The sequence below is a fragment of the Apis cerana genome, linkage group LG2 (assembly GCF_029169275.1).
Source record: "Apis cerana isolate GH-2021 linkage group LG2, AcerK_1.0, whole genome shotgun sequence".
In the NCBI taxonomy this organism is placed as follows: Eukaryota; Metazoa; Arthropoda; class Insecta; order Hymenoptera; family Apidae; genus Apis; species Apis cerana.
Window position 1 is genome coordinate 9,468,972 of NC_083853.1, and position 16,868 is coordinate 9,485,839.

Here is a 16,868-nt window from a genome sequence, read left to right on the forward strand (position 1 = left end):
TTTGAATTATACTACTATATTTCGTACATTATTCAATAAAAAATGGCTACAAGCAACTTTTTTATAGCAATAGAAATATTTTTTAAATTGTTTTAAATTATTCAATTTACGAAAATAAATAAAAGCTAAAATGGAAATCGCGTAATTAACAGATATTTGAATCTTGTTTCTTCAATTATTATTAACTGTAATTTTAGCAATATTTCAAAATTTAAAATGAGTAATTTATAAGTAAATATTTTACAAATTTTATATGACAATATATCACATGTGAAAAATAATTTTATTCTTATTGTATAATGAATAATGTTTTCATTTCGAATTTAATTAAATAGTAAATTTATTTTATTAAATTATGTTATTAATATTTTTTAAAAATATCATCAATATTAATATTTTCCTATAATTATAAATGAAAATGAGATACGCATATGTAAAAAACTTTTTGTATGATTATATTTTTTTGTAAAAGGAATATTTACTTATCATAATATGTTGTTATTATATACTTGTAATACGAAATAATACATTTGCGTAACAAATACTTGTAGTATTTGTAGAGTTTCTATATATCTTTTATAATGTTTAAAAATTGATGTACTAGTTTTACTTGAATTTATTACTTTTATTTAAAAGCATTTATTTTTTTATGTAACTTACAAAACCAAACATTGTATATTCATCTTTTATATATTAATCTCATGTATACATTGTATACTTATACATTTAAAAGAATATTACACACAATTGCCTTTGCACACCAAATTATAACAGTTTATACACAAACTACATTTCAACTGTATAACATTAAATGCTACATTACACATGATTTTTATTATTAAATTCGGACAATATTCTTGCGATGTAAGTATAAATTTATTAGCAAGGCATAAAAGTAAAAGTACACTAAATTATAACATTTTATTAGAAGCATGATCCTTTTTATAAATTTGCTAAGAATTATTGGAATGCAAAGGAATGACAAATTTTGGTCCAAAAGGGGACCTATATGTTATACCAACGTCTGCATATACTTCGTTTGGCAGTGCAAGATTACATAAATATAATTTGCCATTGTCAACACTATGAGATAATGGTAATCCACCAAGCAGACTACATTTGCTAAGAATACCAGGTGTTCCTGTAGCTGGAGGTTCAATAGCTAAAATAGGTGCTCTATTATTACTTGCCCATTTTGCTATAGGTGTAATCATTCTTGGTGAGTTTTCATCACACAGAGCTACAATTATTAAATCCACCATTGACGGTAAATTTTTAAATTTCGTTTCTACTTTGTTTCCAGTTAATTTATATAAAGACAATTCTTGTAGGAGAAAAACATCTTCAGAATTTTCTACAAAAACTATTGTCTTAATACCATGACTAGATAATTGTCTAGCACAGTTAACACCTGCAGCACCAGAACGATGAGGTCCACAAAGAGCAATAACTGTTGGCCACTGATGTGCATTATTTGGATCTAATCGATGACTTCCTCCTAATAATTGTAATGTAATTTCTGCGCCAGCGCGACCAAGAAGTTCTACCTGATATTAATATTAATTTCATTTAGCAAAAAATATTATATATATTTTTTTTTATCTTTATTTTACATACTCTACGTTCCCAACTAATCCCCAATCGATCTGCTGCTCCTATTAATTGACGATGAAGATTAAGTGTTATACTAGGAATTATTAAACCATTGTCTGTTACATATTCTATTTCACCAGCACTGGGTACCATTATTTGTCTAAGATCTGTTGGTTCAGAAACAATAATATTTTCATCATGCCTATAGTTTCCTGTTTGCCTTTGTTTTCTAGGTTTTAAAGAATTTATTTTCTGCCACATGCCCTATAAAATTAACTAATTTAAATATACATAACTTTTAAAATTATTTTAAAGAGACAATCAAGTATCAAGAGAAGAATAAAAAAACACAAACCTCTTTATCAAATAAAGCTAAATTCTTCTCAAAATCAAAATCTTGATTCAACGATTGATCAATTTGAGTACCAAATGTATCCTCATCGCGTCCTAAATTTCTTTGTCTATTACTTAATTTTTTTTGTATTGGTTTATCAACAGATTCAGCTGAAAGAATAAATCAACATCAATATTTAATATTTTATAAAGTAATATTTAATGTTTATTTGATATAAAAAACTTTGTTTTATTATTATACCTAATGGAATTTTTCCATTAGCAGATTGTTCTATAATAGATTGAGAACTATTTGGTTTTTTAACATTTGTTTGTGTTTGTGATGATGTAGATTGAACAGAAGATGAAACACTTTCTGAAAATGATCTACCAGCTCTTTTAGCAATAGGTCTTTTTACAGTTACATTATTATGTGCTTGATTATTATCATTTGTATTGAGTGCTGTTTCATTAATTGATATAAATTCTACATTTAATATGTCCTTTGCACTAAAATTTAAAAATAAAATTAATATATTTTTTACAAAAAAATTTAAAAATAATAATTCTTAAATATATATTTTTTTTAATATTTATATTTTTATGAAAATTATCAAAAGCTTAAAAATAAGGAATTATTAAAATTAAATTATCATTAGTAAGATACCATAATACTACTATAGGTGAACTATGAGGTACCCCATTACAAAAAGCTTTTGAAAGTATAATACAATCTTTATTTAAATCCAATATTTGTCCTTGATAAGTTCCAACTTCTTCAATACACTTTACAGAAACTGTACAACCAACAAATTGTTCTGACATCCTGATTATCTAGCTGAACATAAGAATTTATTGAAAAAATTATATTCTATATAAAATTATTTTAATAAAATTAATTATTTTATATGAATAATAACTATGAAACTGTGTTAATAATAATAATATTATTATTAAATAACTATTTTATGAATTATCTAATTATGAGTTAAAGAAAATCAGTATTTATTGTAAAGATATAGATTATACAAACCTAATGTAGATGATTGAATGTAAATTTTTTTTTTACTGTGGAACAATTATTTCACCTAACAATATTACGGTTAATTTAAGACTTTAAAGTTATTTTGATGTTTAAAAGTATTATCAAACATATGACAACACATTCATTAACATGGAATACCGGACACCAATTTCTGTATATTTTCATCCCTACTCTAACCCTATCATTTATAAGGAACTATTCAACATGCTACACGAAAAGCAAGTATACCTCGATATCATTGGTTCATTTTTCATACAATCGATTTTTCACTAAAAAAAAATATTAAAAATTTTTAAATATTTAATATATTTTCCATATAATTATATATACAATATAAAATGTTTTTAAAAAAATAAGCACAAATTTTATATAAGTATAAAATAATTCAGCATATATACTTATGTGTATACATATATATATATGTAATACAACGAAATACAAATTTAAATCTTGTTACCGAGAAATTTAAATGAAACATTAAAACAATTGATTGTTGCTCTATTTGCTCAATTTGATTTTTCTTTAATATTTTATAAAAACATAGATAATATATTCATATATATTATCATTTATTATGTATATTTCATACATTATAATAACATTAATCAATTCAAATCAAAAAGTGATCAATTTTTTTTATCAAGTTTAAAATTTAACATATTCATTTAATATTTAAATAATTAAAAAAGAATTATAATTTTTAGTTTTAAAATTGATAATTACTTTATTACATAATTTATTTTTTTTTACTTTTATAATATTTAATTATCAATAAAAATTTAATATATATTTTAATATGTTTAATATATATATATATATATATATATATATATATATACACACACACATATCATATATCATATTCAATATATCATAATTTTAAATATTATAAAATTAAAATCAATTTCAAATATGTAAATTATTTTTTTAATATTTTCATTTCAACTTTTATTTCATTTTCAAAATTATATTAATAATTTTGAAAAAAATTGAAATTATTTTATATATAACCTTTGTTAAAAACATGTTTTTTATTTTAATCATTAATAATCATTTTAAACTAATTTATTAATATTATTTTTTCTTAACAATAATATTGATATTAATGTAATAATAAAAATTATTTTAATAAGAAATAAAAAGTTATAATAGCACACCTTATTTCATTCAATTATACTCAGCAAAACGTGCCGGAATAATGCTTGTAAATCTTTGTTAAGCGCCGAAGTGAACATCCCCACTATGACGAGCCCCACTACCGAAATGCTTTATGGAGAAGCGCTAGTATACTCTAAGGTCTTTTCTACACAAATGCGTGGAAGCTGAATATAAGACTATCAAGACAAGCAGAAAGAAAGAAGCTAAAACCGGGAATGCCAGTTTATACACAAGCACGCAAGACACAGTGGACACAAAAAAGATTCCTGTCTCGTCGTATATGTACAAGCTTTCATTGCTTATGTGAAAGAAACCTAACTGTGGGTAGCTGGTCTAACATATCCCCTCTTTATATATCTAAGAAGAAGGGAGTCGTGTAAGTGACCTTATGCTGGAAGTGAACGAGTCAATAACAGATTAACAGTATATTTATAATTATTAAATTTTTATGAATTTTTGATTTTTATTTTTCCACTTTATTTTCGTTTTTTTTTATATTAAGATTTTATATTAAGATTTTCATAGTTTTAATAAATTTCATGTAGAATATTAATTAGTTGTTATATAATACAATTTTTTTTTATCTAACTATTAACTACGTTAATTTATTATTTTTTAATTATTATATATTGATTACTATTAAATATTTCCTTATTATAGAAATTTCTTTTTATGTTAATTAAAATAAGTATAATAAAATTAACATATGAAATATAAATAATTTGTTCGAATAGAAAAAATATGTACAGTTTGCTAGATATTTGTTCAAGTGATATGAATTTTTAATTTTATGATAAGAATAATCTCTTAGAAATATATTCATAAAATGAAAATATAACATAATGTCAATTTAAAAAATTTTAACATTTTTTTGTAAAAATTTATTTGTAGAAAAATTATCTTAAACAAATAAAATTTTATTTTATATAAATATCATTTTAAATTATAAAAAAATTTTAAATTTATAAATTATTTACATCAAATTCTTTGCATTTAAGATTATCTACTGTATTATACTTCATTTTTGTTGTTATTGATGTCGGTTTAAGATTTGTGGAAAATTGATTATAATCTTCCACTAATTGATACATTTTTTCAATTACATCAGGATTTTGTACAATATTTTCTGTTATATAACACATTTCATTTATATTTTCTTCAGTGATTGGAAATTGTTCTAAAAACTGCAGTTCTTCTTTCAATATTGAATTTAAAATAGTAGCCTATAATGTTCATATAAAATTAGATTTTATTATTATTTAAAATAGTCTCAATAGAAAAACTTAAATACATACTCTTTTTGCTCTTTGTTGTAAATCTTCTAATTTTTGATTTATGTTTTTAAATTCTGTGTCATTATATTGTATCTTCTGACATTTGTCCTCTTCTAACAAAACATTACTTGGAACAGCAATACATTTTTTTACAATAGTCTAAACAAAGTAGTTATACTTTTTCACAAATACTAAGGAAAAAAGATATCTTTATTTTTTTGTTTACATTACTAGCTAATGTAATTACCTTAATATTTGTTAAATGTGGTATTGCTCCTTTACAATATGCTTTTTCTAAATGTTTTTGATTTGTTTTAAGTACTGCTAAATCTTCAGAATTTAGTTTGTATGCTTTTTCAATTGTCTCACACATCTTCTTAATTGTACAATGAATCCTTTCATTCACAATATATTTCACTATAAAAAAAGAAGGAATGTATAACTTGTGCTATTATTATATCCTAATTTTAATAGTATATTACTAAAGAATTAGCAATAAAAAAATTTATAAGTCCATCATTCAAGCTTTAAAAATAAATTTATTAAATATAATTTTTTTTTTATATTATTTATTTATATATATTTTTCAGTTTAATTCAGGCATTTAAATGATAGAAATACACATAAAAATAAAAGAAAGAAATGTAATAGAAATCTGATACATATATTGATTCAAAGTCAAATTTTATTTGTTGGTATCTGTGAGAAAAATGTAAGAGAAAAAAAGAAAAGAAAAGAGAACAGAAGAGATGAGATGAGATGAGAAAAGAAGTGAAGCGTAGTCGTCTTTGTGATCAACTTCGTCCGTAAGGCTGGTGAAAGTATTCCAAGCAATGGACGAGTGTGACTCTAGTCATGAGCAAATCCACATGATACCAGAGTGCACCCGTCCAACGATTAGAATATATAGTTGTACACAACAAGAATGCCATAAAATCTGAAAAGCATTCAAGTGAAACTCAAAACGGCGGCGCCTTACAAGTAGCGTACACGGATCTTGAATGAAAGTTAAACAGCTGCATTTCATATTCTTCTAGCTTCCGATCTTGTAAATCCAAAGACGCCATATCGTTCTAAATACACATTAACTTGTAGAATTATTCAATGAAAGCACTTAATATCTTCATATTTTTTGAAGCAATCTTACTCTTTCCGATGATCACACCTTGACGTCCGTTGACAAATGAACATGGCGTCCATCTGCTTGCGTACGACAGCGTCCTTTGTCCCTTTGCGTTCGTAAAGACATCGGAGTTTCTTAGCGGGATTTTAACCTGTTTCAAAAATAACCAATCAAATGACATCTTTTGCGAATGAAATTTCACTGTTCCGGTTACACCGAAAAATACATATGATTCCTTTTTTTTCATATTTTTCAGTTTATATTAATATATTAATAATCTTAACAAAAATATTTTCTTATTTTCAAATACTAAATTTCATTTTTTATACGCTTAGCAACACATATCACGAATAGTTATATAAATTTTACATTTCAGTTTCACAATTTCATCACGAGATGGCTATACTAGGAACTTAAGAAAAATAAAATATTATAGTAGGTTATCTTATAATTCGTATCAAACAATTCGATAGTTTAGATTCATTTTATAATTCTAAAAGCTTTGATAAAACTATTTTGTATAAACAGTACGTATTTAAAAATAAATATTATATATAAATTATATATAAATTATATATAGTTGTTTTCTACTAAAAAAGAGTATCGCATATACGAAATAAAATAAAGTCTTTGTTTATTATCACGGGAAAGGGAAATGAAAATGTTAGTCTTTTGTTGACATTAAAAGATATAAAATTCAAATATTTTTTATTTGCGTTATCAACAATTTAAAATTTAATTTGCTTTTTATTATTATATGTTTATTTAATCTTCTTTAAGTGAAATTTAGTTAAAGCATAAAAATAAATACAATATATAGTATAAAATTCATTTAAAAATTAACGATTGTTTTAAAAATACTATTATATTTCGATCATATTATTTTATGAAAAGAATCAAAATTTATTGTTTATTTATATTTAAAAGAATTAAATGTATTAAGAAAAAACTATAATTTTTTTTAAAATGAACATATTCATTAACAATATTTAAAATACCTATATAGATATAACCTGTAATATACTTCATAAAATGACATCATCGCCATTTTTTGTAAAAGTATGAATCATTTATATGATAATATACTTAATGTTATTACGAATTATATATTTTTATATTTCATTTTCATAATTACAATATCATTCATTTTTTCTACGAATTTATATTTACATATAAATTATGTTGTTTTATTCAAATTGCTAAATTTAATGTAATGACAATTTTCCTGTGATATTAACTTGACATTATTTAATCAAAAATATTCTAAAATAAAATATATTCTATGGATGTTATTTTTAATTTGTTTAGAGAAGAAAAAGAATGTAAAGTGAATGCTCTTTGGCTTTCGTCTTATGTACAATGACAAAGTGAATGGATGAATCGAAAGAGGTAAGCGAACGACGAAAGTATCGTGCAAATACATGCTTCTCACGCGCGTACATATATATGTGTGAGCTTATACTTTATGCGTTCAGAAAACTTTGTACACATATAAATTCGATATTCGATATGTATTCCTTCTTTTTATCTTTCCGTGCAAATTGATTGCTTAGCCATGATTTCCTATAAATATTTGCTTTTTTTCTTTTTTCATTTCAAGACGTAATTTTTATTGCCCTAACTATATTTTAACTTAATCAATACAAAATCATATTTTATATGATTATAATAAGTTAAAAATATTTTTATTATTATTATGCTTTTAATTAAAATTAAATCTTTATTCGGAAAAAATAGTTCTTATTATTAATCATTGAAAGCAAATACATGTAATATAAGTCAAAATTATTTAAAAAATTCGAATAATTGTAAATGAAAGTACAATTTTATTAAAAAACTGGATTTAAATTCGTGCAAAAAATGCAACGTTTATGCGACATTGAACTATCGAATACATATTCATTTTCGTATAGGCGCGCGTTTGTATAGAGTAGTCGGTGCCTTTACACAAATATATATCGTAGGTGTGTAAGTATATTCCAATAGAAATTCAGGCGCGTGTCGAGTTCGTTCAATGCGCAACCGGTCGGCGCAGTCCCGTAAAAAGCCGGGGGCCCGGTTCCGTCGCCGCTCTTCGGATACCACGCGCGCTTGTTCTCAGTTTGTATTCGGTATCCACCTCGTATTGGTGGATACGTTCGGTTCTTAATTCAATCGAATCATTATATTGAAATCGTGAAATTACCGTCCAATTCTACAAGCACGTTCTTCAAGCTGAAAATAAAGTTTCAAATTCAACGACGACTATAGTGCCAATTGTGTCGTTTGTTGACAGTGCTTTCGAAACAAAGACGACATGCTGTCGCTGCGATTTGTTGGTCTTTTGATATTACTTCTTACCGCGCAGGGTGAGTTATCTTTTTCAATTTGAATTTTAACATATATAACATTATCATGTGATAAATTATTCGAAATCGGAGAAAATCGCAGAAAAGATAATTAATTTGATATGATGATCATATTGAAGATTTTTCTCTTTTTTATTTTTTTCGATTTTGTTAAAATTTCTTTTTTTTTTTATAAAACCTGATTAAAAAAACGTTTATCACGTGTCTTCGTTATTCCATGTGGTGAACATGCATCTACTATCTATTCGAAGATTCAATTAAGTTAATCAAATTTAGATTTAACGGCTGCAGAAGCTTTCGTCTTAGCGTGGGTGATTAGAAGATCGTGCTAGAAGACCTTAAGGTCTTCGCAGGATCCACTCGCATGATAATTTTGCATGCATCACGGCTAACAATTACTTCACCATCCGCTCCGTATAAGCAATTGCAGCAATAGTTACCATTGTGGGTAGCATCGACCACTGTGTCCAGTAATCGTTCATTGCGGAAGGAACAATTACTCTGTCTTAAAAAAAGCTTAATTACTCTTCCTGGTGCGCCAGTTTAACGAGAAATATAGCGTTATTTGATAAACACTTCAATTCACTATATTAATACGATCGAGTACTTCAATATTTCGTTCTAGAGATGTTTATTTAAAAAATAATTCCTTCATTCAATGATCGGATAAATAAAACACGTGATAATAGACCTCTCCAGTTTAATTTCGTCTATACATTACTCACCACGCGGTTCAATTTAATTCAAGATCTACACCAGTTGTGTAGTATTGAAATAAATTGTTATATAAAAAAAAAGTATTAATTGATAAGATTCAGAATTAATTTGAATATTATTTTAGAACATTAATAACGAGACAATAATTACAATCATTGGATATTTTATAAGAAATACTACATCTAAGCAATAGGTATAATGTTATCTTGAGTGATTTATGATGATAACTTGTACCATTTATAATCAAACATGTGCTAAGTTTCACCATAAAAATAGATAGATTCCTTTCTAAGAGAGAAGAGACAATTTCTTACAATACTTCGAACGTAATTACCTTGTCATAAACGTTTTAAATTATAATCCTGAAAATTACCAATCAGTACTTCCTGGAAAGTCATATAATATATACGTAACTACATTAAAATCGTACGTTGGAATGATATATCAAATCTTAAAAAATATTTCTAATAGATAAATATCTTTGTACCGTTATCGACGATCTTATAAAACGAATCATCGCAAACTTACTTCTCGTATAATATTAAAATATCTACGAGATTTTCCTTATATATATATCCAATGATTATTGATTAATCGCACAAGATGTTGATTTATCAATTTTTGAAACATTTACTTAACGTTACAATGTTTGCTGCTCCACGCGATAGAATTCGATAAGTTTTCCCAGTCGACGGGACGTCTGACGAGTTCGAGTTTTTTTCACTTAACGAACAGAAGTTAGAAATCGGTAGTAGAGAGATATCGGATATTTCGATTCGTCTAACGAACCAACATTCATAAGAGCTTACGTACGACACGATTCGACGAATCGGCCGTATTCGATAAATAGCCACGCGATGTTTCAAACCATCTGGGATTCGTAACGTTGAATTATCCATTCGATTCTCCTTGGGGGCCAGACGTTGCCAGCAATGTTAGTTAATTGTTTCATTAACATTCCCCGTAAACTACATTCCTGTGCATATTCGAGCGTGTGCATTTAATGCTCGATCGGCATGCATTTATTTACGCGGCGAACGCGCGAGAAATGGAGTTTACCGTAGGAACAGCATAGTTCACTTTGCGATTCCCGAGTGTCGGATACCATTGAAACAAGCAATGAAGTTGTACGAGCGAATGGTCGATTAATCGGAGGGTTTGGGGAGTCGAGGGAAAGGTATCAAAAGGTGACGATATATATCTGCCTAGTTTAATTTTGAGGAAATTCTGAATGAAGAAAAACTCGAAAAGAAGAATTATCAATACCAAATATTGATTTATCAGAGGGCAATATGTACTTTTCGTTTTCCCAGTAAACTGCTCGATCATTTGGAACACGTTTAATTTATCATTGGTGTATATGATTCTTTGCAATAAGAGGTTTATTAAATTTACCGATCCTATCGTTTTCTATATTTATTTTGAAAAACACGAGGTGTTCGTTTTTCCCTATTAAATTCGTCCCATTATTTATTTCTTTGAAATTCGTTTTCTCGTAGTCTCTCGAATTATCCTTACATTAATCGTTCATTTCATCATGGTCCGAATTGCAATTAGACGTCACGTTTTGCACAAGTTCGCGGGTTCGACGAGCAGGAAGACCCGTTTCTTACGCTTCCAGCTGTTGGCAAATTCCATTGAGAAAAATATGCGGTAGAGAGCACGATATCTCGCGGAGGCAGCAGCCACTTCTCTCACAAAGAACCGGTGGCAGTAGTTGGCGGAGAGTCTGTTGAATGGTCCGAAAAATAAGATAAACGAAAGTAACACGGGGGGTAGGTGGAAGGGACGCCAGGTGAAGAGAAGTTTCAGGTAGGAGAATGACCGGGGGCAGATGGTCGGTGGGATGGCGGAGAGACGTTTGTGCCCCGTGTCCAGCTTCGGCATTCACGGATTTCTGGTAACTCGCTCGTTCGAAAAGATGGCTCGCCAACCTCCCGAAGGAGGTTGTTCCATTTTTTTTCTTAATAATAGGAGCGGCTTCCTCTTATCCCTAATATCCTAGGCCCAACTCGGTTCGTACGTGATGTAAATTCCAACCGGGAAAAACTAAGATGCCGAGATCTTATGTAGATATATCATGGAATATTCGTGTGTATAGTAGTATGAAATAATAAGATAATTCTGAAAGAGATGAATCTTTTTAAAAAATGTATGCAGGTTTCGAATTAATAAGTGAGTTTATTTTTTAATAGATCATTTGGATAGCTTTTAAATTTCTTGATAACCAGTTATCGGGTATAAGTAAATAGAAGAGAGAAAATTTTTATCACTTTTGCTAAAAATATTTAACGATTGAATAGTATCTGAATTTACGTTTGATATCTATATCGAAAACGAGAAAATTTCTCTTTTCTCTCTTTTTTTTTCTACGTCCGCGTGCTACGTAGAAATCCTTTTACGATAAAATCAGAGTTCAATGGTCTTCGAGATAAGGGTCGATAATGTTTGATAAAGTATTAAAATACCGTGGAAACGTATGTATACACGATCGAGAAATCTGACGGTGACGGTGGCGTTTATGGTTTTCTCTTTTTATCGCGAGCCACGAATCGGGGCAGCAACAGTTGGAAATTCAACAAACGCGTGCGAACAAGCACGCTTACCCATCACTGATCGTGTTGGATAGCGATGGATGTTATCGTTGAGGATCAGTCGATAGCATTTGCCACGGTAAACTTATGTATTTATAACCGAGCAGTTTGTCATTATACTATACGTGACCGTATGCAAATGAATTGATTAAAATACAGTTATTCCATGCACTTCTTGCTCGTATCTGTTATATTATTCCAAGTTCTTGTTTTTTTCCCCCCGTATCTTTTCATACCTCGAAAACGTTGTAAACGTAGAAAGAAAAAAATATCATTTGATTTTACCGCATAGTTTTCCGTATAAAAAATGCTACGCGCATTGTGCAATTCTTTGCAAAGACCACGTTTCCTTGAATCATTAGTTTTTTTTTCTGCCTTCCTAACGTGCAAGATAGAATTAATGTAGAATTAATGCAGATCTTACAACTACGTGATACGATCGCCTGACGAGCTTCTTCTTCCTGATTCCTTGTTTTAACGAGCACTTTTTTCTAATTCTTTGTGTACATAATTCTTTGTGAAGTTATATAATTCAAAGAGAATTATAGAACTATAATAACAATTTATTTAGCCTAGAATTATAACGATAACGTATGCACAAATTATGTGGGGTCTCTACATCGATTGAATAATTGACATTGCGTATTACGGTTTTCAAAATATGGTTTTACATCGGTCGCCCGTGTAAATTCCTTAAATCGTAGGCTATTAGCGTGGACCTAATAATCGCAATCGGTTTAAACGCACAATCATCGAAAATTATCGGGGCCATTCGTGGCCATTCGTGTAAGTGGCACACGAACACTTATCAAAGATTACGTCACGTTCATCCCCGTTTATCCGGAGTAATTAATTAATTGAGCTTCATTGGGCCGAATGGTGGGGGAGAGGTGGCACACAGGAAAGGTCGGTCGAGGCCCGCATGAGAAAAATAGTTTTGGACCGTGGCTATCTTTTAAGGAAACGATCTTCCCGAATCTCTCAGGATTTTTCATAGAGAAGATCTAAAAAGGAAGATCAGAGAGGAAGAGAACGAAGAAGAAGAAGAAAAAGAAGAGGAAGAAGAAGTATCAATCGGTATACCTGCATCGCCCACTCGCGCAGCCGAGAGAAACGCGATACCTTGACGCCAGATTGTCGTACCTTTTTCCACGGAAAAAGGTTTCGTGATTTCAGCTGTTATATCAAGGCTTGGACACGTTCTGGAATTTTTTTTTCTTTCTTTTTTTCTTATACCTAGAACACCTTCGATCATACGATCTCGTCTATCTTTTTCATCGATGCTCTCAATATTTTCTTCGACTAGTTTCGCTAAACGGTATATATTCGTAGATAATAGATACCTCGAGTAGACTATTATACGACTATTGAAAGTCGTATCGTATCGTATCGTACCGTAAAAATTATACATTCAAGGTTTCGTTGTTTTTATTTAAAATTAGATCGATTTTCTGAGTTTCTCTGTTGTTATGCAATCGTGGAATTGTCAGAAACGTTGCCTCTTTCGTTGCGCCTTTCTTCCCCGCTTGTGAATAGACACGATAACACTGTTCTTGCGCTACATATTTACATAAGAATCTTATCTGGTAGCTCGTTAAACGCGCTTTTAAGTAGTCGCTGTGGTTCAGCGACTAAATTAGCGAATGATTAATCGTTTGATTACGAGTATGAAACGAGGCAGTTCCGATTTGCCGGAACGGATAGGAAAACGGTGGCAAATCGAGGGTAAAGGGATATCCTGATTTCGACACGAAAAATAAAACAAGACATCTCGTATGCTGCTCTCGTGTTGCCCTTGACTCGTTACCCGAAACCGGGTATACATTCCAGATAATCGATCTTACGAAATTTCCGCTATTATTGCGTCAATCTTTCTCTTTAGAGAAAAGTCTCTAACGTAAATCCCGATGTAATTCATTTCCATGAAAATATCTCTTCGTTTTTATTCCTGATACGTAATTATAACCGATGAATCGAGATGAATCACGCGTGTCGAATCACGCGTGTGAATTCCGATGAAACATTCCGTTATTCTAAATCGTTCACGTTGACATACGTCGATGATTCTCGCGTTTATTTCCGAGCAGAAACAAACGTTAGCATAGTTCGAGACACGATTTCGGTGTTCCCAATTCGTATTTAGGCCGAGCGGTATGGATCCGTGCCTCGTAATTCTTGCGCTCGATCCGAGATCTACAAGTCGTGGATCTTTTCAATCCTTTCAGTTTTATTTATCGTCTACGGACGCCTCGTCTACGTACCTGCGATCTCAGGAATTTGAGACAGCTCGTCGGGGTTAGATTTTTCACATCCGGTTCCCCCCTATCTTCGATCCTTTTATCGACAAAATCTTGTCGCAAAAATCTTGTTTTCGATCGTTTTCAATTACCATTGATTTCCTTTTTTTTTTTTTTTTTGATAAGTAAAGCAACCAAATTTCACGAGATGAAGAATCGGGGAGGGAGATATTAAAAAAAAGGGATTTCGAAACAGGTCGCCAAAGGCTGGTTCACAAAAACCAGCGTATTTATTATCATTTCTAAGTAGATAGTAGTCGAAATTGTTAAGGGAGTTGAGATCGAGGCCCTCATCCTCTATCCAGCTGTTGTCCTGGAATTTTAATAGGTCGGACCTGTTGAAGAATCCTTTTAGAGATTTATGAACATACAGAGGTTTATTTGCAAGTACTAAAGAGAAAGAGAGAGAGAGAGAAAGAGAACGGATGATAAACGAGATCAAGGTCATCCAAACAAACTGCATTCGTCAATGACGTCGATGTAAAAATTATATAAGGATGCGTTGTGCTGTCACGATGATGTGTTTTGACATCGCAAAGATATACAATTCGAATTTTTTTTTCAATTTACATTCACTCGTGTTATTACGCGCGTGGATCATAAATCCGATCTAGATATTTCAAATTGAATCGCGTTTATTTTTTTTCTTGTGTATCGAAAATTACCAATTGACGCAATCGACGTGTTTTTGGATTTAATAGTTTCTACAAATTCGTCGATCAAATAGCATTGAAAATTCCTACAGTCCCGAAGTTTTCGAACAAAATATTTTTCTTTCGCAATTTAAAACTATTAAAATTTATATATCGCCAATATAAAAGATACGAAGGCAATAATTTTATTAGGTAACGTGTTTAAAGAGAAAGAGAAAGGGTTAAATAAAACGTTCATCGGAATACCGGATAACGAACGAGTAGAACGTGAAATTAGAAAGTGACCAATGTAAAATTTTTCCAATATCCTCTTATCCACGACAAATTCAAATCAAAATTCTTCCAAAAAATTCTTTTCTCCTTTAGGCCAATGATTTTAGATACTATCCGCGCGGAGCGAACGCCCACGATAATTTTGATTTCTAGTAATCCGACTCCATTAATAAACCGCCCACCAGACGCCATCAGGTTTAGGGCTTGGAACTTATCTCGACCGTTTCGGGTATTTTTAGTCGCTTATACTTTCGTTCATGCGTGCCGTTTTAACCATCGACGTGTGCTTTGCGCGTGCTGCACATATGTGAGCACAACACTCCTCTTCTCTCTCTTTCTCCCCCCTCCTTCCCCCTTTCCAACCCTTTTTTCACCGTCTATTTCTTTCTAGCCTAGATCACGATATGTACATGCGTGTACTCGAGCGAACTTAATATATATCTTATAAATAGGGATTAGCTAATGGTATGCGAAACAGTGATGCAGGTTTTATTTTAGTTTTCCGGTTCCCAACCACGATAACTGCTATACGTTCCACCCGTATAGTTATCCTGTATTCGCGCTCCTCTAATATATCCAATATGACGTGTAACTGTATATTGGAACAATAATCGAACAATTGATAGAGAGATCGTTTCTATCGTCGCCTATCGATTGACGATATTTTATTCTTTTTTCTTTTCTAAATAAATCGCTCGATCCTGAACGGCGTTAGAAGGATGCGAACGCGAACGTAGATTCAAACGATCCCGAGGACTGGTTTCGCGCTGGTATTATTGCACGAGCGAAAGTTGTCCAAATATTTTTCTCCGTTGATTTATGCGGTCATGCGACCGTGATCATTTGTAATATGCGGATAATGAGTCACGGGGTTAATATAGTATAATATATAATATGGAAGCGTATAATGTAACGCTATAGAATATAATATAAGCGAGAAAGTCGATTTGTCGCGAGGAATTCGTCTTCGTTTCTCCTTTTCGAATCGAGATAATAGTTTGGAATAACGAGGTTGATTGCGACTTAAGCCGACGAGATTGCTTTCGATTGTGTCGATAACAGCGACTTTGGTACCGTTATTCCGGGCAAAGGTGAAACTTTTACCATCCATGTGTGGATAGTCCGTCTGGTTAGTGTATTGTGGAATACGCGTGATGAAAAAAGATTGGTTTATTTTTTTATTTTTGTTTTTTTTTTGTATCGTTAATTGCAAGAAAATAATGGAAAATTCGAAAATAGCAGACGACGTTTGGTTGGAAATTTATTACTGCTAAATGGGATGATCGAGCAATTGATCGCGAAGAATTATACTGTACTGTATGCATATAAGGCTAGACAAAGGTTAAATCGGTTATTTATGATATCAAAGTTTATATTTTTGTATCTTTTTTTTATACGATTCGATGCGATATCGTATTATTTTGTTTTTACGCAATTTGTTTTTTTTTTTTTTATTAATC

General features: G+C 30.2%; 3 protein-coding genes across 7 annotated transcripts in view; 1 reads left to right on the top strand and 2 right to left on the bottom strand.

Annotated features, from left to right (window-relative positions):
* Positions 1-442: 442 nt before the first annotated feature.
* Positions 443-4,981, bottom strand: LOC107996908 (enhancer of mRNA-decapping protein 3). Of its 2 annotated transcripts, XM_017055234.3 has the most exons (7): positions 4,129-4,981; positions 2,960-3,240; positions 2,594-2,764; positions 2,189-2,436; positions 1,949-2,097; positions 1,618-1,857; positions 443-1,547 (listed from the first exon to the last, which is right to left on the bottom strand). In XM_017055234.3, exons 3-7 carry the CDS (start codon positions 2,749-2,751, stop codon positions 954-956), a joined length of 1,389 nt encoding a protein of 462 aa, XP_016910723.1. In that variant the 5' UTR covers positions 2,752-2,764; positions 2,960-3,240; positions 4,129-4,981; the 3' UTR covers positions 443-953. The 2 variants fall into 2 exon arrangements, with proteins under 2 accessions (XP_016910723.1, XP_016910726.1); XM_017055237.3 differs by lacking the exon at positions 2,960-3,240.
* Positions 4,982-5,025: 44 nt separating this feature from the next.
* On the bottom strand, positions 5,026-6,707 carry LOC107996714 (protein MIS12 homolog). Of its 4 annotated transcripts, none has more exons than XM_017054885.3 (5): positions 6,551-6,675; positions 6,383-6,476; positions 5,651-5,820; positions 5,425-5,562; positions 5,026-5,352 (listed from the first exon to the last, which is right to left on the bottom strand). In XM_017054885.3, the coding sequence occupies exons 2-5, from the start codon at positions 6,468-6,470 to the stop codon at positions 5,092-5,094; spliced, it is 657 nt and encodes a 218-aa protein (XP_016910374.1). In that variant the 5' UTR covers positions 6,471-6,476; positions 6,551-6,675; the 3' UTR covers positions 5,026-5,091. The 4 variants fall into 4 exon arrangements, with proteins under 4 accessions (XP_016910374.1, XP_016910376.1, XP_028522019.1 ...); XM_017054887.3 differs by having other exon boundaries at positions 6,394-6,476; positions 6,551-6,579; XM_028666218.2 differs by lacking the exon at positions 6,383-6,476 and having other exon boundaries at positions 6,551-6,707.
* Positions 6,708-8,543: 1,836 nt separating this feature from the next.
* The window catches only part of LOC107996835 (opioid-binding protein/cell adhesion molecule homolog), a 51,733-nt gene continuing 43,408 nt past the window's right edge, over positions 8,544-16,868 (top strand). The window contains exon 1 of the mRNA XM_017055114.3: positions 8,544-8,874. Coding sequence (XP_016910603.2) covers positions 8,823-8,874 — 52 coding nt within the window. The 5' untranslated portion in view covers positions 8,544-8,822. The remainder of the gene's footprint in view (positions 8,875-16,868) is intronic.

Bases quoted from the DNA above. Each gene is read 5' to 3' on its own strand.
- LOC107996908 (XM_017055237.3), bottom strand. From the start codon at position 2,751: ATGTCAGAACAATTTGTTGGTTGTACAGTTTCTGTAAAGTGTATTGAA. The intron at 2,098-2,188 runs GTATAATAATAA...TTATTCTTTCAG, and splicing joins TAATGGAAAAATTCCATTAG to CTGAATCTGTTGATAAACCA. The intron at 1,858-1,948 runs GTTTGTGTTTTT...TTAATTTTATAG, and splicing joins TAGCTTTATTTGATAAAGAG to GGCATGTGGCAGAAAATAAA.
- LOC107996714 (XM_028666218.2), bottom strand. From the start codon at position 6,707: ATGTCATTTGATTGGTTATTTTTGAAACAGGTTAAAATCCCGCTAAGA. The intron at 5,563-5,650 runs GTAATTACATTA...TACTTTGTTTAG, and splicing joins CACATTTAACAAATATTAAG to ACTATTGTAAAAAAATGTAT. The intron at 5,353-5,424 runs GTATGTATTTAA...TGAACATTATAG, and splicing joins TACAACAAAGAGCAAAAAGA to GCTACTATTTTAAATTCAAT.